This window comes from Mustela nivalis, assembly GCF_964662115.1.
Source record: "Mustela nivalis genome assembly, chromosome: 8".
NCBI classification, from domain to species: domain Eukaryota; kingdom Metazoa; phylum Chordata; class Mammalia; order Carnivora; family Mustelidae; genus Mustela; species Mustela nivalis.
This window is the reverse complement of record NC_139027.1, coordinates 77,276,646-77,301,865: the sequence shown is the minus strand read 5'-3', so window position 1 is coordinate 77,301,865 and position 25,220 is coordinate 77,276,646. Positions and strand designations below refer to the sequence as shown.

Below are 25,220 nucleotides of genomic sequence, written 5' to 3'. Positions count from 1 at the left end.
TTTGAAAAGAAGAACACATCAGTTTTTGGTTTTGTTTTTGTAAAGATTTTATTTATTTGACAGAGATCACAAGTAGGCAGGGGCAGGAGGAGCAGACTCCCCGCTGAGCAGAAAGCCTGATGTGGGGCTCGATCCCAGGACCCTGAGATCATGACCTGAGCTGAAGGCAGAGGCTTAACCCATTGAACCACCCAGGCACCCCAAGAACACATCAGTTTTTATTGATTTAAGCACTCTATCTTGGCTGATTTTGATATCTTAATAAAAAACTGCATTTTCATTTAAATAGATTATCTTTGAATTGAATTTCTCCTGTTAACATAAGGAAGCATGTGATTTATTTTAAAATAAGAGAAAACACCAAAGCTACTTTTGTATTTGGGAAATGGGAAGAAGAGAGAAGACATCATGGAACTTTGTAAATGAATGTGAAAACTATTAGCCTAATAACTTAAAAAAACAAATGGCTGGTTTTCCTGTCTCATGAAAAGAGTCCTCACCCGACCCCATCTCAATTTGGTAAAAGAAATTGCCATTCTCAAAAAAAAAAAAAAGAAAAATTGCCGTTCTCTTTATTGTCAGAACAAATAGTCACTATAAGAAAACTACTTGCAAACTGGGTTTTACTTTTTTTACTTTTTAAAAAAGATTTTATTTTATTTATTTATTTGACAGAGAGAGAGGTCACAAGTAGGCAGAGAGGCAGGCAGAGAGAGAGGGGGGAAAGCAGGATCCCTGCTGAGCAGAGAGCCTGATGTGGGTTTGATCCCAGGACCCTGAGATCATGACCTGAGCCAAAGGCAGAGGCTTAACCCACTGAGCCACCCAGGTGCCCCAACAAATTGGGTTTTAAAAGATTCATCAACATATAGTCTGTTTTGGCAGAAGACACTTACAAATTCTGTAATTTAAACATACCTTTTCAAAAAATAAAATTATATTGATAAATGATCAGTTTATGTAATGCCATTGAATTTAACTTGAGATATAACAATTTAGCATTTTTAATGTAGAGTTTTTATTAAAATTTTTAAAAATGAATTTAAAAGTATATGCATCCATATACTGGGCATTTCACTTACTTTTTAGTTTTGGCTGTGTGGTTTGTATATTTTTTTTTTAATTAAAAAAAGACCCTAAAATCGGGCTGAATTTGATTAAGTGTTTTTAGAAATACATATTCAATTATAGACCATTAGTACATTAACATATATATTAAGTAAAATGTAAGTCTGGTAGTAGCTTCTGAAATTTACTTACATATTTTTAACACTTGAGGTACTGTATGTATATATTTAAGTATTTGTGTGCACTAGCAATTTGAAGGGGCTTCAGAGCACTGTAATAATATTGAACCTTCAGTTCATTTACAACTATGTCAGTTAAATTCCCCCCAAATAATAAATTCTGCTCAGAATCTTGTCTGGTTTACGGCAAAGATAAATAAAGTAATCAAATTGCTAAGATTATGCACCCAGTTTCTTTACACCTGAGAGAAATTCATTTTGTGGAATGTAATATTTATTAAATCGTGAGCTGTCTGAATTTTATGTGAAGTTCATTTTTGCTTTTCTCAAAATATATTAGAGATAATTGGAATACTTTTCCATAGCTTCTTGGGAAACTTGCAATAAACAGAAAGTGGCTTAGAAAACATATTTTTTGAGTGTCTATCTTTGACATCCAAATGGAAATGAAGAAAATGGGGGTAGGAGCATTATAAACACTTATTCTTTGCAACTTCTGGAAAAAGTCATTACTACTCCCAGCTTGATTTGTTTCATTTAGTTCTTGCCACATAAACTTCTTAGGTCCTTATATGTTGTATATTGAAGAAATCAGTGTTGAGGGTTTTTTGTTCATTTAGATTATTGGAGCATTCTGTTCTACGCTTAGAAGTGACCTGTTTATTGGACCCATGCTATCTAATAACTAAAGCATATGAAATTTACTACATTTTGTATTGATTTAATATTAACGTTAATCTAAAATATTTTGGTGCAGTGTGTCACATCTGTTTTGTATTCCTCTGTTTAAAAGAAGTGGCAGTGTGGTATTTGGAGGAATATTTATTATCTGAGTGTTTTTCTTTGCAGCAGTTTCCCTCAGTCTATTGAGAATTATAACTTCCAAGAGACAGTGAATCACCCAGCAAATTCTCAGGTACCAAACTGCCAAAAGCCACAGTTAACTGCAGTTTTTATTTACCACTTCATTACCCTTTACTTAACAGTGGCAATTTTGAAGCCTTCTTGAAATGATAGAAAATAAATCTGTGGTGAAATTTTTAAAAATATTCTTTCCCTTAATAATCAGTCCAGCCTGTACTTCATGGATACTCTAGGTTTTTTCAAGAAAAAAAACTTTGTTAAACTGACTGTTGATTTGTGTTTGAAACCAGTTTTCCATGACCAATGACTAAATATTCTTACCCTGTGATGGTGCTTCCTAACTTTTTGAGGGGTTATGGGTTTTAAGTAATCACTGGAAACTATAATCCCGTTTCCTAGAAAAAAATGCATAGATACTGTATTTTGTATACAGTTTTAGTTAATCCTGTTTTTCCCTACCCAGAAGATCATGGGCCTCTGATTAGAAACTGCCACTATAATGGAACTGAAAAATCCCTTCTAGAGTGTTGGTTTTAACATCCTATTATGCCACATCAAGAGTTTTCTTCACTTCAAGCTTTATTTGACATTACGTTTTCTCCTTCATCATTACATAGTAGAAGTTAAGCAGAATCTATATCTTATTTTGGAGAAAAAGCACAATTACCTTTTAATTTTAAAGTGCATATCTGAAACTGTAGAATATATTTGGCCTTCTAGGTGCTTTAGATTCTACCTTAGACACATAAGAAAGGAAGAAAATGGTTTTTCTGTAAAAAGGTATTATTACACTTATTGTTTAGCACAACAGTATGGGTTTTCATTTTAATGAGAGGTTTAAAGCTATTCAGAAGTTGTTTGTGTGTGCTGGTTAAGAGTGTGACTTAGGTTTAAAGCAGATTAGGGTTCAAATTCAACTCAGTAGTTTACCAGCCAAGTGACCTTGGGCATATTACTTATCTGTTTAAAAAAATCACCATAGGGGCGCCTGGGTGGCTCAGTGGGTTAAGCCTCTGCCTTCGGCCCAGGTCATGATCCCAGGGTCCTGGGATCGAGCCCCACATCGGGCTCTCTCCTTGGTGGGGAGCCTGCTTCTCCCTCTCTCTCTGCCTGCTTCTCTGCCTACTTGTGACCTCTCTGTCAAATAAACAAATAAAATCTTTAAAAAAAAAAAAAATCACCATAAAAGGATTAAATGAGATAAAGTCTATAAAGTGGTTGATTTTGTACTTTGTGTGTAATACGCACTCAGTTACCTCTTTCTGTACGATGATGGTAGTATTGATGATGGTAAACAATTACAGAGTGTTCATTTTTCCTATTAGGAAATTTTGGACAGTAGAATTGGTTGCAAAAAATAGCTATAAATCTTCATATTCCCCAAAATAATCTTCTGAAGTTTGATGGCTTATAATTGTTGTCAAAGTTCAGTCAAGAATTCTTCAAAGATGGGGGGCGCCTGGGTGGCTCAGTGGGTTAAGCCTCTGCTTTCGGCTCGGGTCATGATCTCAGAGTCCTGGGATCGAGCCCCGCATCGGGCTCTCTGCTCAGTGGGGAGCCTGCTTCCTCCTCTCTCTCTGCCTGCTTGTGATCTCTCTCTGTCAAATAAATAAATAAAATATTAAAAAAAAAAAGAATTCTTCAAAGATGGGTAGCAAACTATTTTCACACTTTTCTCATCAGTGTTCAGCTGTTACAGAGAGGCAATATGTTAAAAGTTACCCACTAAACTTGTCTCACAATTAAAGTAAATATTGAGGAACAGAGAAAGGAAGACGTTTCTAAAAGTGGATTAAAAAGCACAAATATGTTTCTGCTTTTGAGTCTTGATACCTGGCTGGTCTCATGGTAAAGCCACAGGTATCTTCAGGTAGATAATGTTCCTTTGCATATTATGTCATAAAGAATACCTCCAACTTAGGGGCACCTCGGTGGCTTAGTTGGTTAAGTGTCTGACTTCGGCTCAAGCGGTGATCTCAGGGTCCTGGGATCAAGCCCTGTGTCTGGCTCCCCGCTCAGTGGGGAGTCTGCTTCTCCCTCACGCTCTGCCCCTCCCCCCACTTATGTGCTCGCACGTGTCTCTTTCTCTAAGAAATAAATAAAATCTGAAAAAAAGAACACCTGTAATTTAAAAATGTTGAAGGAAATGGCAAGATTTCATTTCTTTTGATGGCTGCATAGTATTCCATTGTGTATATATACCAACTAGAGCGTATCATGCTTAGCAAAATAAGTTAAGCGGCGAAAGACAACTATCATATAATCTCCCTGATATGAGGAAGTGGTGATGCAACATGGGGGCTTAAGGGGGTAGGAGAAGAATCAATGAAACAAGATGGGATTGGGAGGGAGACAAACCATAAGTGACTCTTAATCTCACAAAACAAACTGAGGGTTGCTGGGGGGAGGGGGGTTGGAGGAAGGGGGGTGGGGTTATGGACATTGGAGAGGGTATGTGCTTTGGTGAGTGCTGTGAAGTGTGTAAACCTGGCGATTCACAGACCTGTACCCCTGGGGATAAAAATATATTATATGTTTATAAAAAATAAAAAATTTAAAATTAAAAAAAAAATGTTGAAGGAGTGAAGTAGTGATGTCAACCACTGTATACTTGTCCACTGTAAAAGAGTGTTCCCACCATGGTTTGAAAAGTATTTGGAGCTGAAGAAGAAGAGGATCATGTGTGTTATGTTTTGATTAAATAACGGTTTAATACCTGCCTGAAGTGAAAGGCTTCAAGTTTACTAAAAGGATGATTTCAGGCCCTCCTGAAAAGAAGTGGGATAATATCCTGTCTGGTCCCTTTCCTATTCACATTTGTGGTTGTTCATTATAATTGAGTAATAATCATGGCAGTGATTTTTTATATAATCCACATGTGCACATATCCACTCACATGTATGTGTTCTCCATGATACTTTAGAATGATTAATTCAGTTGGGGGTCATAAGTATTAGTAAGAGATTATGAACAGAAGAGAATCTCAGTATATTCTGGAAATTCAAAATTTGCATTAGGGGAAAGGGTCCATTGTGTTCATCTATAAACTGTGTCCTTACTACTGACAGGAAACAACTCAATGAATTTGTTATGGATTTAAACCTGTGTATTTCCTCTGTGAAGAACACAAACCATACTTGATCACTTTATGAAAAATTATATGCTACAGGTACCACTGAAATATAAAGAAAGCACTTTTCACTGCAGTTCTCTTTCTTATAATGCCCAGTCTTATTCATTAATTTTCTTTGACAGGGAGAAAGTTTGGAAAATCATAAATCCCCTTTTCTTTCTTCTCAGTATCGTCAGTGAAGCAGGGGCCTCAATCTACAGTGTCAGCCCTGAAGCTAACAAAGAGATGCCAGGGCTGGACCCTAATTTGAGAAGTGCAGGTAAGAAACTGTGGGCCATCACAAAGGTGTGTGATTTTGATATTTTGAAGGACTTTTATTTTTAGCAAGAAAATTTAGAAGGTATATGCATAAAAATTAGCATGTTAGAAAGAAAACGGTTGATTGGAATAGTAGTTGAAATTATGGAAAAGAAGAGGAAGAATACTGTTTTTAAAGAGAATAGTAAGGGGCGCCTGGGTGGCTCAGTCGTTATGCGTCTGCCTTTGGCTTAGGTCATGATCCTGGCATCCCTGGATGGAGCCTAGATTATATTCCCTGCTCAGTGGAGAGCCTGCTTCTTCTTCTACCACTCCCCCTGCTTATGTTCCTTCTCTCTCTGTCAAATAAATAAAATCTTTTAAAAAAAAGGTATAATAAAAAATTAGTCCAAAACATCTTTAGTAAAATTAGGTGCTTAAGTGTTATAATAAAATTAATAAAATACTCCAAATCTCTTATTACTACTACAAAATATTTATTACAGCTTTTTATTGACAAATAATATATTAACCTAAATATATATAAACACGCACAGCTTCTTGCTATTTGTCGAATGATCAGTTTCTCTTATCTTGCTAATGGGGCAGTCATTAATGTTTAAAACAGCCTGCTTTGATTTTAGCTGTATTAAGTTACTTTGGTTTCTGTTTTGTGGAATAGTTAAAATGTGTGTGAAGAAATTGAGATACTTTCATACATCTAGTGAAAGTAATTTGTATTAAAATCAAATTATTAAATCTGAGCATCTCTCTCTGTGATAGTGGGATATTTAGACTACTTTTTTAGAAGGGACTTCTTCATTTAAAATTTTTCCTTAAGGGGCGTCTGGGTGGCTCAATTGATTAAGCGTCTGCCTTTGGCTTTGGTCATGATCCTGGAGTCTGGAGATAGAGCCCCACATTGGGCTTCCTGCTCAGTAGGGAGTCTACTTCTCCCTCTGTCCCTTACCCCCTCTTGTGCTTTCTCTCTCTCAAATAAGTAAAACCTTTAAAAAAGTAAAGTCTTCCTTAAATATTCTCATCAGGTTTCATTGACTGTTCTTGAAATCTATACGTGGAGATAACATATTTGAAAATTTTTGCATTAGTCTGAGGCTAAAAACCTATTTCTTACATTCAAAAGAGCTTTTAGTTTCCCTTCAATTGTCGAATTAATTTTTGTTCCATGATATCCTCTGTCTAAAATGATCATCTTCTGAAACTCAGATCCCAGCTCAAAATCTTGGTCCTTCTGTGAAGCTTTTTCCTATCACAACAGCACAGTGTGGTCTCTGCCTCCTTGCCTGTGCTCTTTTGGTACTGACCTTATAATAACAATAGCAATAATACTAGTAGGAGGAGATACAGTACTCATAGTGGGAGCTGCTAATACTAATCTTTTAAAGCACTTAATATAGGTGAAACATTGTGCAAACAAATGCATTACCAGGATTATTTTGTTTTATTCTTATAAACCAAGGCTTAAAGTGTCCACATAATCAATAAGTGCATATATAATACTTGTGTACTTGTATAATAAAAGGATACTTTTTTAAATTAAAAGATAAAATTCAGGGGTGCCTGGGTGGCTCAGTCAGTTGTGTCCAACTCTTGATTTTTGGCTCAGGTCATGATCTCAGGGTTCCGAGATTGAGCTCCACGTTGGGGTCCATACTGAGTGTGGAGCCTGTTTAAGATTCTCTCTCTTCCTCTCCCTCTGCCCCTCCCCCACTTTCTCTCTGTTAAAAAATAAATTAAAATTCAATTCAGAACCTTTCAAGTTGTCACTGAAAGGGAATCTTCCAAAAGAACATTTGAAAGAAATATTGTCTAAGGAGTGGCAGTCTCTCAGACCTCCCACTACTGGGGGCTACTGTTTCCTCTTCGCCACTGGCCTATGTGGGTGCATAACTGTCAACGGTGTTACAGGTGAGACAAGATTGTAACATTCCAACAAGACTGTCTGAAAATAGGCGATAATAAAAAGAAGAATTATTATATGGCCCGAATTACTCAGATTCCAAAGTCTGTTTGTGTGTTCAATTTGGGATTCACTGCAGGTATGCTTTCCTGCTATGTCTCAGCTTGCTTTCACCTGGCAATGACTATGTTGATCCCTGTCAACTCAAAACATCCACATAGACATTTTGAGCCTTCAAGAACTGATCCTGAAAACAATTATTGAAAGAAGCTCAGAGTTTCCACGCTAGGTTTTCTAGAGTTCATGTCTTCCTCAATTCTTCATTTCTAGTGATTGATGGCAGGGATGACTTTATAATTCATATGAGACCTGTCCTACCTATGGGTGTGGGTTTTCCTTTTCAGCCCTCCATAAGTTTACTATAGCAGAATATAACAGAACCTTAACATTCATGCAGTGTTAAACATATGTAAGAAGATGACCTTCATATTACTGTATCTTCTTGACCAGTTTTTCAGCTTACTGAGAGCAGAGGTTATCCTTATATATTCTTACAGTCCCCCATAATAAGTTCATTATACTGGAGAGGCATTTAAATTGGATAGAATAGTAGGTAGATGATATTAAAATGTTTATTATGGATTTCTGATTTAAAATAGAAGATTGAGTATTCCTTTACATACCTTTCTAAACTCCCGTAAAAGTGACAGTAGCGTGATGGAAAGAAGGCACAAATTTACTAGGACAAGGAAGGGAGAGGAAAGAACAGCAATAATCGTTTTGAAATGGGAAAGCAAGTGGCTGAATAATAAGTGATCTAGCCAACTTGAGAAAGTTGAATACTAAGACAGCATTGTAGAAAACCAAGAACTAATCTGAAATGCTCATGGAACCCTTATAGGTTTGGGAAATGCATGCACCAAGTTACCTTTAGAATTATCTTGGGAGGGCTGCAGGTAGGCCTAAGTGAGAGGATTGATTGAAAGTTCTATGTAGAAAGCAGTTGGATGCAATTAAACACAGAATACCATTTAACCCAGCAATTCCACTCCTCAGTATATACTCAAAAGGGTTGAAAACAAGGACTCAAATAGGTGTACACAGTGCTCGTAGCAGCACTATTCACATAGCCAAAAGCTGGAAACAACCCAAATGTCCATCACTGGAAGGGTGGATAAACAAAAGGTGGTATATCCATACAACGAGGTACTATTTTTAGTCATAACAAAGAATGAGTACTGACGTGTGCCATAAGGTGGGTGAACATTGAAAACATGCTAAGTGAAAGAAGTCAAACACAAAAGGCCACAAACTGTATGGTTACATTTATATGAAATGTCTAGAATAAGCCTAACCTATAGATGGAGAAAGCAGGCACTGGGAAGAGGGGAAAATGAAGAGGGACTACTTTAATGGGTACAAGGTTTTCTTCTGAGGCACTAAAACCATTTTGGAACTTGGTAGAAGTGGCGGTGTGTACAACAGTGTAAGTATAATAAATGCCACTGAATTGTACACTTGGAAATAGTTAATTTTATGTTATGTGAATTTCACATCAATTAAAAAAACCAAAATTGTTAGATTTCCTGTTCCACACAGTTGAGTGACTCTCCTTCTTTCATCTTTGTAGAATACCGGAAATTTTTTCCTCTGGAGAGGGTTAAACAGAAAGTCTCTCTGCTGGAGGACACAGGTTATACATAATAATGGGGATAGCTGCTGAAAAAAAGACATATTAAATAATTATTTACATGCTGATGTAGAGATCTTAAGACTAAATCTTCCATGCAGGAGATAGGGGAATACTGACCTGCCCAAGAGAAAATACCTAATGAAACTAATGAAAAGATCAGACGTCCACAAGAAATGAGCCAGATCATCATATAACGAAGCCCACATTTGATAAACTTCACATTTAGGCAAAGCACTTACAGTCAGCTTCTTGGTACCCTGGCCCTGGTGGACAGTCAAGGGTCACCTATCATGTGAGGAGACTTAACACTGTTGAAGACAGATGTGGCGGTAGTACGAAAGCCACTAGGAGGAAGTAAAGACTATATAGATGGAAGAAAAACTTTTACATCCTTAGAGAAAAGAAAGGTATTTTATTCACTTAAATGAACTTGACATAAAATAATAGTCACCTTTTTAGGTGAATTCTTGAATTCATCTGTGAATTTTGAAAAGCTTAAACTAATCAGGTTACCACAACCACTGACACTACAATTAAGATAAGGAATATTTTTATCTGGCCAATAGATTAGTCTGCTTCTTGTTCAAAAATGAAATCATTAATTAGGGGATCAAGATCATTTATTGAAACAAAATTTTACTAAGTTTTATAATGAAAAAATTCTTATTTGGAATTGCTGAATGAAAAAACACCCTGGGAAGTCTTATCTGCCTCTGTTGCTGTCTGATGGCAAGGAGAAGGGGAAAATGAGGGGAGTATGGGACTTTACAAATAAAAATTTTCACTTTGATATTCCTAGATAACAAAATAAGGTAAATTCTTAGGAGAATGCAGTTTAGTACAGTTTTTCAAGCATTAAGTTTATTTGCTTTAGAATGGCTTTTAGATTCTAGATATTTCAGAGAACTGAAGACCAAAACCCATAGAACCCTTTTTCTCCTTCGGATAGAAGATACATTTTGAATGAGGGGGGTGGTGCTTTCAGGGTCACTTCATGTGGTTGTGCAGGTCTGTGCACCAGACATCCTGCCTAACCATAGGAGGTAGCTCTGCTTACGGACCTATGAGAGCACTCAGTCTCTCACCCCTCCTTTGGGTGTAAGTAACCTATTTTTTTCCTCTAATGCTTAACTTTTTGTTCAGTAGTGGTTTAGTTGTCTCCCTTTCCCCACTGAGTTACATTATTACCATTTAACACATTACCATATATTAAAGATGAAATTCCTATGTGTATTTTTAGTCTTCTTTTCCTTGGTCTCACTTTGCCACAGTGCAAGACTATCAGTTACAGTGGCTTGTGATGTCACTTGTACTTTTTAAATTTTAATTGTATTTTTCTTATGCATTTCCTTTTTTCATATATACTTTGGAGCCATTTAACTGAAATTCTGTTAAATTGTCACCTTAATCCAAGTTCTGTATACTTTATTACTCACAGGCAGCACACACACACACACACACAGAGTAAATGGATTGCCCTTCACAATATTTTCTTATTGGTTGTTGATGGCATATGGTACTCTATCAGTTATTGCCTGGGTGTTTTTATTTTTTTTAATTAATTTATTTATTTATTAAAGATTTTTTATTTATTTGACCGATAGATCACAAGTAGGCAGAGAGAGAGAGAGAAGAGGAAGCAGGCTCCCTGCTGAGCAGAGAGCCCGATGCAGGGTTCAATCCCAGGACCCTGAGATCATGACCTGAGCCAAAGGCAGAGGCTTTAACCCACTGAGCCACCCAGGTGCTGGGTGTTTTTAAACCAGCCAGTTGAAATCTGAGTTCTGGTATTTTTTCAGTTGACTTGTTTGGGTTTTCTAAAGTAGTCAAACATCATCAGTAAATAGTAATCTAGTTTCAGTCTATAAGGACTTATTTAGCCAGAGCGATGCCATCGATGCCATCCGGTTAAACAGTGATTTTGTTGTTTATGCATTAAAACTTAAACTGACCCTGCCCTCCCCTGCCACCAGGGGACTTACTTAAAAGCAAGTCCGGGAAACGAGTCCCAGGTAACAGAGCCCAAATACAAGGGTGGGTCAGGCCAGGTGGAGACATCCAATCAGTGGGGGTGCATACTGTCTCCCTAGCTACCGAGGAGTGTGGGCCCCACTTTTGGGTGCCTTTTGGGCGCCAATTCTGACCAAGGTGATAGGCTAGTTCAAATATCTACTATAGGGTAAATTGTGATTCAATTGGTCACTTGTGTGTGACCTAGCATTACTGGACAGCTTTCTCTGTGTGCTACAATCTCATTGGCCACATGTGTGTGGCCAGGCTCAACCACATGGCCTTTGCCCTTTTAAAGTTAGTTGGCAAGGCAGAGAGGGGTTACCCTCTCTGTAAGAGACGGCCCCGACCAGTCAGTTTGATTCTCAATGCTTGGCGCGAAATAAAGCTTTGCTTGACCTTCGCTTTGTATCAGTCTTGCTCCTTTGATTACGGACCCATCAAATCTTTTCAGTAATGATAACCATCTTTTTTTCCTTGTCCAGCTGTACTGACTAGAATTTTCTGAACAATGGTGAATAGTAACAGTGACATAGAAATATATTGACATCATGTGGGCAAAATAGTATTGGCTTATGCTTGGATATACTACATTGAAAAAATATATAACAGCTTCATTGAGATATAATTTAATAGCATAAAATTTGCCCTTTTAAAGTGTGTAAGTCAGTGTTTTTTAGTACAGTCAGAATGTGCAGCCATCGCCACCATCCAATTTTAGAACGTTTTCATCACTCCAAATAGATACCCAGCACCCATTAGCAGTCGGTCCCCCTTGCCCTCTTCCCCTACCCCCTGATAAATACTGATCTACTTCCCGTCTCTATGGATTTGCCTACTGCAGACATTTCATATAAATGGAATCATTACAACATGTGGTCTTTTGTAACTGGCTTCTTTCACTATCATAATGTTTTCAGAGTTCATTCACACTGTAGCATGTATCAGCACTTCATCCCTTCCCATTGCCAAATAATTTTCCATTATTTGGGTATACCATATTTTGTTCATCCATTTATCTGCTGATGGGCATTTGGGTTGTTTTCACTTTTTTGGCTGTTATAAATAATGCTGCTATGAACATTCATATACAAAATTTTATGTGGACATATGTTTTCATTTTTCTTGAATATATACCACACAGTAGTAAAAATTTGCGGACATATGGTTACTATGCTAAACATTTCTAGAATTTTTTTTACTTCTGTTGCTTCTTTCCTCACTGTTTAGTTTCCCACTCTTTGACTGTGTCCATCTTTTCTTCTCTATCTCACAATGTGCACATGCCCTCAACTTTTGGGCTATGACTCTTCCTTTGTCTTTGTTCTCTTTATCAGCACTCTATAAGACTTCTTTTACCTGAGCTACCTATCTGTATCCTAATTTCAGGAATCTTTTGTCAGCCCGATCGTTCTCAACCTACGGGTGTCCATTATTACTGTTAATTAATTCCTTTCTTGTTTATCCTGCCAGCACCATCTTCTCTTGAAAGCCTGTACATACAGCTTTCCAGTTTTCCTTTAAACCGTGTTTAGATTCCTCCTTTGTGAACAATGAACATCCTTCAGATGAACAATGTTCATTTTCCTCTTTCTCCTATCTCCCATCTCTTCTATGCTTGCTTGAGTTTTTATGTTCTGTAGAGTGAGTAGCATCTGAAAGCAAAATACCAATTCTAGAAACATTAGGGTCTATGTAGAGGTTGTTTACTGAGGGCTTCGTAACTCCAGAGGCTCTTAGGACTTACTGGAGAATTAATGTGTCATCTAGAAACTGTCATTTAGCAAATCAGTATGAACAAAGGAGAGGCTAGCAGTAAACCTATTAGGAGGAACCAGGTAGAAAATAGTTTAAAGTCCTTTTATATACTTAAAAAAAATTTTTAAAGAGAAACCTATTCACACTTAACAAATTATGCAACTGCTCTAACCAGTTTCTAAGTTTAGATTTTCGTAATGTGGGTTTTCCTGGAGGGGTAGATTTGAGAGATTTACCTATTATTTTATTTTATTTTTTTTTAGGAACATAATTAGCTTTTATTATTTTAGAAAGCATTAAAAGTTCTCTAATTTGGTATTCAATAGAGTATGTCATGATTTTGTTACTATTATTTATGTTATTTGCAATAGAAAATATAGAGTTAAAAATGGAAATGAAAACCAGTCACTCTCTTCTGTTTGTGGCCCCAGATTCCATTCTTTTCCTTTCAGAAAGTGGTTGTTTTTCTGTTTCTAGAATTGCTGTTCTTCTTCTCTTCGATCTTCCGATGGATTTGTAGGTGTTTGCAATCTTTTTAGATAACCCATCTAGCTGATCTCCTGCTAGCTGAAGTAGTCTCAGCCTGCTACTTCTCCACCATCTTGACTCCTCTGAGATTTACCTATTATTAATAACTATTTTTTGAAATTTTGGTACCTTCCTACAGTGACTGTTCTGATGCCTGTGTCTTTCACTTGGTTACCTGTTGTGGGTTGTTGTGTTTTTGTTTTGTTTTGTTTTTAACCTGAAAGTATTTTGGCAATGATTGTATGTGAAAATCAGTCTTATTGGATTATATTTTTGAAGATTAGAATAAAAAAATGATCTTTTCTTCCAGAGACTATCAACTGTTTCCCTGGTGGCATCTACTCTCACTGTGTAATTATATATGTGATTACTGGGGGAAGCAGCTCCCCTATAACCTGCAGCACTTGCACCCATTAACCTGTTGTGAGGTTTGACAAGAAAATATATATGAAGGCCTTGGAGCCAGGAGTCTGCATCTTCTTCAGTGAGGAAATAGGCAGATTGTATGACACCAGCTTATTGCTTTCTAAGCTGGCTTTGCAAGCTGCCATTGTCACTGTTTGTGAGAAGTGATAATAAAATACCTGAAAAAGACTTGAATGTCCATGCAGTGAACTGAATGTTCAGCATAGAGCTTATCTCTGATGAAGAGATTGTACAAATCAGTGACAGGAGGATCCGATAGTAACTTGCAAGTGGTGGCGTCTGTTGCCAGACCTTGAACAGTTTAATAACACAAGAACAGGCATGAGATCTCCTTTGATGGCCTTAAAGTTTTCACTGAATGGGTTTATATTTCATCCAACTTTCTGTGTGAGAAGATGACACTGACTAGCTTTCTCGCATTTAGAAAATGAAAGCTGTTTGTATGTAAGGACCCAATGTAACTGTACCACTTGGGAAAAGAAAAAAAAAGAGCTACCCTTAGAAGTATCCTTAATATTCATACCAAATTTCTTTTCTCCCACTAAATCTATCTTATAAGTTAAATTAGGTATGAAATTTTGTTACCATATAAGTTAAATTAGGTATGAAATTTTGTTACCATTTCATAAGAAAAAGATGAGAAATGATGACCAAGTAAAAACATGACAACAGATAAAGGGATGTTGGAAGCTAACTCAGACCTCTTGACCGTGGATTGTTATGGTCAGGAAAGAGATGTGATTTAGAACTGTGAGTGAGTGTGTTCAGAGACAAGCAGCTGAGATTCAGATCACTTCACAGTTACTCTTACAATGACATCTAAGGCAATACAAGTGTGTTCATGAGCCAACTGACTTGGTCTCCAGTTGCAGTAAAGTATGATTCCATCCATTACTCATCACTATCAGGACCTAGTCCTAATAACATACTTGATTTGCAAATATATGTCATAATGCAGGATTATTTAAAAGTGAAATATCGACTTGTTCGTTAAAGTGTGAGGTGCGCTGATATGCTCTGATTTAAGAATGAACAGGTGATTATTTAAGTATAGCAAGTAAGTGTTGTATCTCTTTTTCCAGATGTATTAACCTTTCAATCTATTTGTGCTCCAGAATGCCTCAGATTCTGGTAACAAAAGTAATCCTGAAATTTTGCATTCACGTCTTTTGTGTGAAAAAAGGAAACTTTACAATTTAGTCAAATTGTTGGTTTCTTTGTGTGGGAGAAGAAGGAAGGAATTAAATACTTGAATTATGAAGTCCTAATTAAGTTATTATTTGGATACTGTTTTTCACATTAAGCCATACTTATTTTGTTTTTTTCAGTTTCCATAGCAAGGCGTGTACAAGACCCATTAGCTGAGCTGGTGAAAATCGAGCCGAAGCACATTGGAGTTGGAATGTACCAGGTAAAGCAGTGCGGGTCATTTACTTTGTGAAACCCGTCAATAGTATGCAGACTTGGCATAGTAATTAAGTGTCGGTGGGAATACCTTCCCATTTTCAGAGGTTACACAGTTGATGGGAAGGTAGTTAGGAGTTATGTTATTAGAGAAGGGGGAGTTTTTCTTTTTTTTTCTTGTCCTTTTTTTGGTGTTTATGGTTTGGATTAAGATTTAGAATAGACTGTAGTCATATTTAAAGACTATTAAAACATTAGATCAGACTAGTAACTTAATCCAGAGAGCCTCTCCCTTTACCATTATTGTAAAAAAAGAGAGGAAATGGAGCAAGGAGGGTATGTTGATTCTTTGTGTAAGCCAGTATGAAATATTGATCTTTATTGATCTTTCAGGAAAAAGCCTTTGGTACCTACTGTGCCTTATTTCTTTTTCTGGTTCCTATTTCTATTTGATTATTATAATGAGTTTTTGCTCATTATCCAGTATGATCTTTCAGTTGTTACTGTGTAGTAGTAGTAGTAGTAGTAGCGCTTATTATCATTACTGTATTTTCAGTTCTTGAGGTTGTGTGTGTGTTCATTGGGCAGTTGAGGACAACATTAAATCTTGGCAAAGTGAATCCATGATATCTTGTCTTCAGAAACCTCAAGTTGAATTATTTTTATTTTCAATGAAAGACTTTTTAAAATCTGAAATAAAATATTATCTTCTGTATAATTTTCATGGGACTTGAATGATAGGTTCTGTACTATTCTCTAAGAAATGTATTAGGGCATGGAATCTGTGACCACTAGAAATAGAAGAGATCTTAGAAATCATATAACCCTACCCCTTCATTTGACAGAAAAGGAAGCTGTGTCCCAGAATAGTTAGGATTTTTACCCAGATTCACACATTGGCAAAGCCTAGACTAACTTGTCACATATTGAATTTAACTGGGAGTATTCCCATTTTATAGCAAATTAGACTAAGAGGCACCTAGACCTTTGACTTGACTCGTTCATTTGGGAAGGATAGTTGCTGAAGGGGTAGATCTAGCTATATAGCTAGGTAGAAATGCCTAGTATCTAAAGAGTATAAATTTAACAGTTTTATTACATAGGTATTTTAGTTAAGATGAACTATAACTGTATTAATTCAAGACGAAGTTATGGAGTACTTCAGCAAGGTAGTAGAACAAAAAAAAAGAAAAGGAGAAGTCAAACTCATAGAACCAAGGCAGGCTAATAAGCTATTGGCATCAAAGAAGTCTTTAGTAAATAGCAGAGACTTAGCCTCCAGATTCTTCGGAGATACAGCATTTAACATGAAAGAGTTCATCGTTCCAACAGCAGTAAGAAGAAATGGAAGAGCTTTAAGCAAGGGAATGTTATGATCTGATTTGTATTTTTAAACATTGGCTCTGGCTAATCTGGGAAGAATGACGTAGAAAGGAAGAAGAGAAGCAGTAAGACCAATTCAGAGGCTGTTATACTAGTTCAGGTGAGAGATGGTGGTGGCTCGGACAAAGTTAATAGCAGTAGAAATGGAAAGCAGTAAAATCTGTTTTATAAGGCCTACTTGGTAATAAGTGGAGGAAAGGGAGTTTGCTCCAGGAGTCCTATTATGTGGATGATGCCTGACAGAACAGATTTGGTGGGGATAAGATCAGTAATTCAGTTTTGGACATGTTAAGTTGAGATGCCTGTAAGAAATCCAAAAGATGTCAAATAGAAGTGGATATGCAAGTCTGAGATACAAAGGAAGAGCCATATTAACATTGGAGTACAGACTTTTCTGCAAATAATGACACTGAGAAAGTGATCAATGTGGTAAGCTGAGCTTATGATATCCTTTAGTTCTGCCACCACTATTACTGGCATATCCATGATTCCACCTTCTTTAAGATGACAGAGAAGGTGCGCATGTATATTTGTATCCATATAATAAACACATATGAGTAAGTTGATAAGCTGGGAAAAGAAGAAAGTGTTGGTGGATGGAAATTTCAGGAATCCCTGAAAGATAGTAAAAATAAAGAATCACATTCATGGAAAAATAAAACCTGATGGAGCTGCAGCTTAAAATGCACAGATCAGGGGCACCTGGGTGGCTTAGTGGTTTAAAGCCTCTGCCTTTGGCTCAGGTCATGATCCCAGGGTCCTGGGATCGAGCCCTGCATTGGGTTCTCTGCTTAGCAGGGAGCCTGCTTCCTCTTCTCTCTCTCTCTCTGCCTGCCTCTCTGCCTACTTGTCATCTCTGTCTGTCAAATCAATCAATCAATCAATCAATCAATAAAATCTTTTAAAAAAAATGTACAGAACAATAGTGTTCTCAAACCAGAATCACGTTCAAGTAGTGGTGAGGGGACCTGTAGTGTTAGAGAAGGAGGTGCATATGGAACGACTAGGCCCACCATGACCCCTTCCCTCCACACCCTGTGAATCCAAGCTCAAGCACTAGGCATAATCCAGAGACCAGAGGGAGGCTGGGAGATCCCTCAAGTAGCCTTTGGTTGTCAGGAAGTTCAAGGAGTCTCGTGCCAGGAAGACAAACTTTTGGCACATCCCTGACCCCTGGCATCATATCCCACATCAATGGATTCCAATGCTGGTAAACAAAAACAGCATACCTAGATAATTGGGGACTCTGAAATGATCTTCTTTTTTTTTTTTTTTTTTTTTTAAGATTTTATTTATTTATTTGACAGAGAGAGATTACAAGTAGTCAGAGAGGCAGGCAGAGAGAGAGGAGGAAGCAGGCTCCCTGCTGAGCAGAGAGCCCGATGTGGGACTCGATCCCAGGACCCTGAGATCATGACCTGAGCTGAAAGCAGCGGCTTAACCCACTGAGCCACCCAGGCGTCCCTGAAATGATCTTCTGCTAAGAATCAAAGAACATTTGAGGAAAACTTTTCTCAGCAAAATGAGGCACCAAATACAAAGAGCAAAAATAACAATGAATAGGCAGCAGGCTTTGAAATAAGTAAAATTAATATTCACAGAGAGAAAAGAGAGGTTATTGCATATGTAAAACAAATCTAGATAAAATGAATTAAGTCTGTCTTAGAATTTAAAAATCTGCTTGTCAAGATGGAAAAAACCAAATGGTCTAAATAGAGTGGACACAGCTTAAAAACAAATTAATGAATTGAATGATTGAGCTAGGAGATTCTTTAGAATACAATCTTAAATTGAGAAAGTTGGACAGTGTGAATAAAATGTCATATGATACAGAGGCCATTTTAAAGCTTCAACATTCAACTCATAGCAAATTCAAATAAAGAGAATGGAGGAGGGTTACAATCACAGAAATAATAGGAAGAAATTTCTTCATGCTGAAGACAGACAAGTTTTGAAAAGGCCCAGTAGTATTGAATAAAAGGATAACTAAAGATCTACACTCAGACATCTTCATATGAAATTTCAGCATGCTAGTGATAAAAAAAGAACTGACTAAAAGCTTCTAGAGAGCAAACAGTTCACCTACCAAGGAAAGAAGCAGTCCTATTATTGGTAAAAACAAGTATTAGAAGATAGAAGCAGTAGTTTTGAAGTGTGAGAAAGATGTTATTCGAACCCATAATTCTATATTTGGACAACTCAGCAATTTGATGTGAGAAGAAAATAAAAACATTTTTGGACCTGCAGTGATCTATCTTTTTAGAATGTTACAAATCTTCTTTGAAAAAATTATTTATGAAAATACTCCTGACCCCAAAAAAGCGGGAGTGGGGACGAAAGAAGGGAAAGGAGTGTCGTGAAGGCACAGTATTGAGGTGAAGAAACAGTAGAGAGCTTAATTATAGTACACACATGTGCAGTAAAATGTTAGTTGAGCCTCAGAGTGTTTTTTTTTTTTAATCTATGATGTTAATCTTTAAATATATCAGTCTGGGCCAGATCAGCTTAACATGGGAGAGCAGAAGAAAACAAAGTTATACAAGATTCTTTTTCAGGAAAATAATTAAGATGTAGATTAACTTTATACTTCATTAGAAAAACATAATCTGAAAGATATGAAGAATAATCACAAATAGGATATTTAATGCACATCATCAGAATAAAAAATTAAAAGTTCATCATCCCAACCAAAGGCACAGAAAACAAGGAAGAACAGTAAATAAGTAAAATACATAATGACAGGGATAGGTATAGGTGATAGATATATGATGAATGGGTTAAATTCACCAGTTAGCAGAATCTCATACTTTTAAAAATAAAATACAGCTCTAAGTTGTATATGTATGCAAGATGTTTCTAAAGCAAAAAGCAACCTTGTAATTAGAAATTTGGAGAAAAATATTCCACACAAATGAAAAAGAAAGTCATAATACTGCTAATATCAGACGAAACAGAATTTAAGGAAAAATGCATTGAACAGGTCAAGGGGGGCTATTTTATATTAATAACAGTTTCCCAAGAAGATATAATTGTCCTGAACATTCTGTGTTATCTAACAACATAGCTTCAAAAATTATGCTGTTTAAAAAATTCTAAAATTAGAGCAAGAGACAGGGGCACCTGGGTGGCTCACTGGGTTTAGATGCTGCCTTCGGCTCGGGTCATGATCTCAGGGTCCTGGGATTGAGCCCCACATCAGGCTCTTTGCTCAGTGGGGAGCCTGCTTCTCTCTTTCTCTATCTCTCTCTCTTCCTGCCTCTCTGCCTACTTATGATCTTTGTCAAATAAATAAAAAAAATCTTTAAAAAAAAAATTAGAGCAAGTTTTGTAAATCTTAATAGACTATAGTAGACGTTTCGAACATTTGAACATTTTCATCACCCCAAAATGAAACCCGGAGTCCATAAGCAGTCACTACCACCCCCTCCTTCCCAGCCCTAGGCAGTTACTCATCTACTTTGTTTCTATAGATATGTCTGTTCTGGGTATTTCATATAAATAGAATCACACAAAATGTGGTCTTTTGTAACTGGCTTCTTTTGTTAGCATATTTTCAAGGTTCATTCATTACAAGTCATTACTTCATTCTTTTTTATGGGCAAATTGTATTTCATTGTATGTATATAATACAACATTTTGTCTATCCATTCATCAGTTTGAGTTATTTCCACTTTTGGGCTATTATGAATAATGCTATTATGAACATTCTATACAAATTTTTATGATGTATGTTTTCATTTCTCTTGGCTATATACCTGGGAGTATGTTTGCTAGGTAATTTAACATATAAATTTAAAGCCAGAGGATGAACTAGAGAAACTATTTGCCACAAATCTGTATGTATGCCACTATCTATTTTATTATTAAGATTTTGGTGTTTTCTTGTTGATTTGCTTACGATTATATGTTGGTTTAAATAAAACATTTACAAAAGACATATAAAGAGCATTTAGACACCATTTATCATAGATAAAATAAAAATTTTTCTTTATCAAAGAAACCCAAATTAAGCAAAGGGATATTATTTCAATCTAACAATTGAGTAAAGTTATAATAAAATGATAAACATCTCTGCAAGTGAGGATACAGTGAAATGATTATTCACATACACAGCTGGTGGAAGTATAAATTGTTATATCTAGCAAATAGTCAATACCTGTCAAGATGTACTTTTATCTATTTATTTATTTTTATTTTTTTTTTAAAGATTTTATTTATTTGACAGAGAGAGATCACAAGTAGGCAGAGAGGCAGGCAGAGAGAGAGAGAGGAGGAAGCAGACTCCCTGCCGAGCAGAGAGCCCGATGCGGGACTCGATCCCAGGACCCTGAGATCATGACCTGAGCCAAAGGCAGCGGCTTAACCCACTGAGCCACCCAGGTGCCCCAAGATGTACTTTTAAAGAGTGCGTGCCATTGACCTGGTATTTCTCCCTTTAGGCATCTCTTCTAAGACAGTATTAAGAACCATTGATAAGATTTATATACATGTTTGCTGTTAGAACAAAATTATTGGAAGCAGCTACAATAGAATAGTATGTCCATCAGTTGAAATATACAACCATTAAAAACACAGGTTTTCAGGGAGGATTTAATGACATAAGAAATTTCTTTATTTTTATTTTTTTAAATTTTTAAAAATTTTTATAAACATATAATGCATTATTAGCCCCACGGGTACAGGTCTGTGAATCGCCAGGTTTACACACTTCACAGCACTCACCATAGCACATACCCTCCATGTCTTTATTTATAAATTGCGATGAAGGTATTGATACAGAATAAAACCAATTTCTGTTTTAAAAATACATTTACACTGAAGAAAAAACCTGGCTAGTGACTGATACTTATATTTTTGTTGGTGTGATTAGGGGCTTTTTATTTCCTTTTTTACTTTTTTTTTCAAACTTTCTATAGTGAATATGTATTAGGAAGAAATTGTAAAATACATATCTATGTCCATATCGCGATCAATGTCCTATTTAATTTTAAGTCTTGATATGATAGACTTTGATATAACCAGAGTGGGACTGAATTTCTTTTTTAGTTGGGGCCTCTAAATGCTTTTGGTATAAATTTAATACTCATATTTAGTCTGATTTAATACTGTATTTATTCTGATTTTTCCAGTAGCTGGACAAACATTTGTTGATTTTAAAAATGAAAACTATTCAAAGAAAGAATGTTGAATACTAAAATGAAATAATAGAAGCTATAATATTACTATTTCAATAGAAACTAAAATACTTTTGGTTTAATAACAGCCAAAATGCTAAAGGCAGCACTCCAGTTCTTGTCTTAGAAAATGGGGAGACCTGATTTTAAAAACACATGCCTGTCATAATTTCTGGAGAGAGAGGCAGCCAATGTGGTCGAATGACAACATATCCCTAACTGACCCCTAAAGACTTTGCTGGAAAGTGGCTTGGTGTTGCTCCCACGAAAACACTCCAGGGTGAGAGTAGGATGATGCAGGGTTGGCTCTGTCAAGTTCTGTGGGACATGGGGAGTGTGGTTTAGCTTGGTCTTGTCATATCCTGAGAGCAGAACTTAAGTAAGTTGGATTTACTTGCTATCTTTCTTTTTTGCACCATGTTTGAGGTACTTTTGTGCTCATTAATACTTCCATTTGTTAATGAGCATACACAGTAAAGTGGGAAAGACAAAACAGTCCTCTTCCTCCTTTCCTGCCTGTTAGATCATTTGATGATTTTAGAGAACGAAATGGTGTTCCAAAATGAGTTTTTGGAACCCTTAGTGTATTTTCTATATCCCGGGCATCTTTATTCCTCATTATTATGGTTAATGGAGAAGTCACTGTAAAAGGAAAATCATCTTCCCAGCAGAATTTTTCATGGTAAAACCTCAAAGGTGGGAATTTGTATCTTATTTCCCAACCTGCTCTGTGGGATCAGTTATGAGTAAAAACAAAAAATCAACTCTTCAGTGGTGATATTATTAAAGTTTTTAAAACTATTTTACAGGTAGCAGGGAGGGATTATGAAATGTATTTGTAAAAATAAAAGTTAGTAAGAATCCTCTGTTTTATATTGTTTGCCTAAATCCTTTTGGATATTTTAATCCCTTAATTATTTGTTATTGTAGAATGGGATAATGGGGAAGAGTCTTCCCCAGGGACGGTCACTTAGATGACTTTTACCTGGATTTTTGCCCCCTTACACTAAAGCAGTTTTTTTAAATAGATAAAACACAAAAATAAAACATAGAGGAAATTTGTTCAAAAAATCAGGCATCACTTACATAGATGAGTTCCTTGCCAAAGTGTTTTTACAATCTTGTCCCTTAACTGTACATCCTAGCATATGACTTGTATTTGAAACTGTGCTTTGCCAGTATTATAAATGAAAATCAAACTTAACCTTGCAATTATTTCATTCATTTGTGACTGTAACTGAACGATTTTTGTAACTGAAAAACAAGTAATTGACTTTGACTGTGAGTATGAATAAACTCATCTATTAGAATTTGTTAATTATTCCTTAAACTTAGTTTTAAAATCTCTATTCTGGGTGTTTGGGGTTTTTTTTTCCTCACTTCAGGATGAATTGTGCCTCTTCTGTTGATGTATGGACTTCAGTTTTCTCAGCTTCTCAGAAATCACCAACAGTGTAATAAGCCATGTATATATATATATATACACACACACCCTAGTATAACACCATATTTATCTTTAAAAGAAACAGAATGATGATTTGAAGAAATTTTTACCAGTAATGCCTTAATTTATTAATGATGAAATATCTAATTTCCTTTATCTTTTTTTTCTTACTTTTTGTGTGTCATTGACCTTGGACAATGAAGCTAGATCAATTTCAGTTTCTACTCATGTTCATCTTTTAGTTTTCATACAGCAGCACAAAGTGCTAGGATTCCTAAAACATTAAGTGTTTAAAACTAGTAGTTATCATGGATGATTAAAAAAATTACCCAAGACATTTAAATTACTACCATAAAAGGAAAAGATTAATAAACATTAACTGCATTAGAATCTAAAACATCTCTGAATCATAAAATAATATGTAGAAAATCCACAGACTGGGAGAAGGTATTTGCAAAACATATAACCTATAAAAGACCCAGAATATATAAAAATCTACAAATCAAGAGGAAAAAAGAAAAATAGGCAAGGGATATGAACAGGCCATTGACAGAAGCAGAGTCAAAAAGGACAAAAATATTTTTTAAATGATCACTTTCACAGTACCTGGGGAAATGCAAACTGAAGCCAGTATAGGAAACCTTTCAGGTTGCCAAAACTTAGTCTGAAAATTTGGATATTAGCAACCATGTGGAACATTGGGAATCTTGTATATAACTTACGGGAGAATAAACTGGTGCAAAGTCTTTGGAGAGCAATTGTACATTAACAGAGTTGGAGATTGGGATTCTCTTCAAGTCAACAATTCTGTTGCTATATATTATAGACTTGAAAATTTCCTCAAATGTGCACAGGAAGGTATTAGAATCATTGAAGCACTATTTATAGCAATGAAAATTTGGGGAAAGTATTCATCATCCTGAAAACGGAAAAATAAACTGTACTATACTCAGTGGAGTATTATATGAGAGTGAAGATTATCCAGTTAGAGTTATCTGTATTAATATGGATAAACCTTATAAGATATATTAAGACAGAAAGCAGGTTGCAGAATATGTACAGTATTATGTGATTGGTATAAAATTTTAAGATATGAAAAATAATGTTGTATACTATTTGTAAATACCAACATACAAATACATACATATGTATATGTGTATGTATTACATGTATATAATATATAGTATGAATATAGAAATAAGCACTGGAATTTATGATTGTGGTTACCCTGGGTGGGGTATGGAATGGGAGAATAGAAACTGGGAGTGATATACCAGGAGTTTCAACTATATTTATAATATTTTGTTTCAACCATATGTATAATATTTTATTTCTTAAGTTGTTTGGTGGGTACATAGTGTTCCTTATACACTATAACTTTTTGTTAAATAAATCATAATTTTATAAAAAGATGCAGGAAACCTTAGTCAAATGCTAAAGGTGTTTTATCTTAGGGACTTTGGCTTTCAGTTGGTTTTAATTTCTTATACTTGTGTGCATGCGTGTGTGTGTCAGTAAGGATTTATGCAGTCAGAAAAAAGCTATTTTCAATTTTTAGTGAAAATGAAAAAAAACACATTTAATATTAAGTACATTTCTCTTTGTGATAGTCCTTGAAATTTTCATCTTTCAGACCCTAATTTTGTACCAAATTAAATACTTTTTTAAAAAGATTTATTTATTTATTTTATAGAGAAAGGGTGGGGAGGGGCTGAGGGAGAGAGAAGCTTTAGCAGACTCCACTTTGAGCATGGAGCCCAACTTGGAGTTCAGTCTCAAGACCCTGAGATCACCACCTGAGCCAAACCCAGGAGTTGGACACTTAATCGACTGTGCCCTCCAGGTACCCCTCAAATACTTTTTAACACAAAATTCTAACACTGTCTTTCAATTGTCTTTTTCATTTGACAAATAATAGATTTTTCTTCTGCGAGTTTTAAAAGTGAAGTATCATTTGTTTGGTCCTATTATTTGAAATGGTCATTTCAGAGATATGGC

General features: G+C 35.9%; 1 protein-coding gene across 2 annotated transcripts in view; it reads left to right on the top strand.

Annotated features, from left to right (window-relative positions):
- SRBD1 (S1 RNA binding domain 1) overlaps positions 1-25,220 on the top strand; it is a 199,079-nt gene that overhangs the window by 100,623 nt on the left and 73,236 nt on the right. For both annotated transcript variants that reach the window (XM_082746976.1, XM_082746975.1), the window contains exons 15-16: positions 5,412-5,503; positions 15,146-15,228. In XM_082746976.1, coding sequence (XP_082603102.1) covers positions 5,412-5,503; positions 15,146-15,228 — 175 coding nt within the window. The remainder of the gene's footprint in view (positions 1-5,411; positions 5,504-15,145; positions 15,229-25,220) is intronic.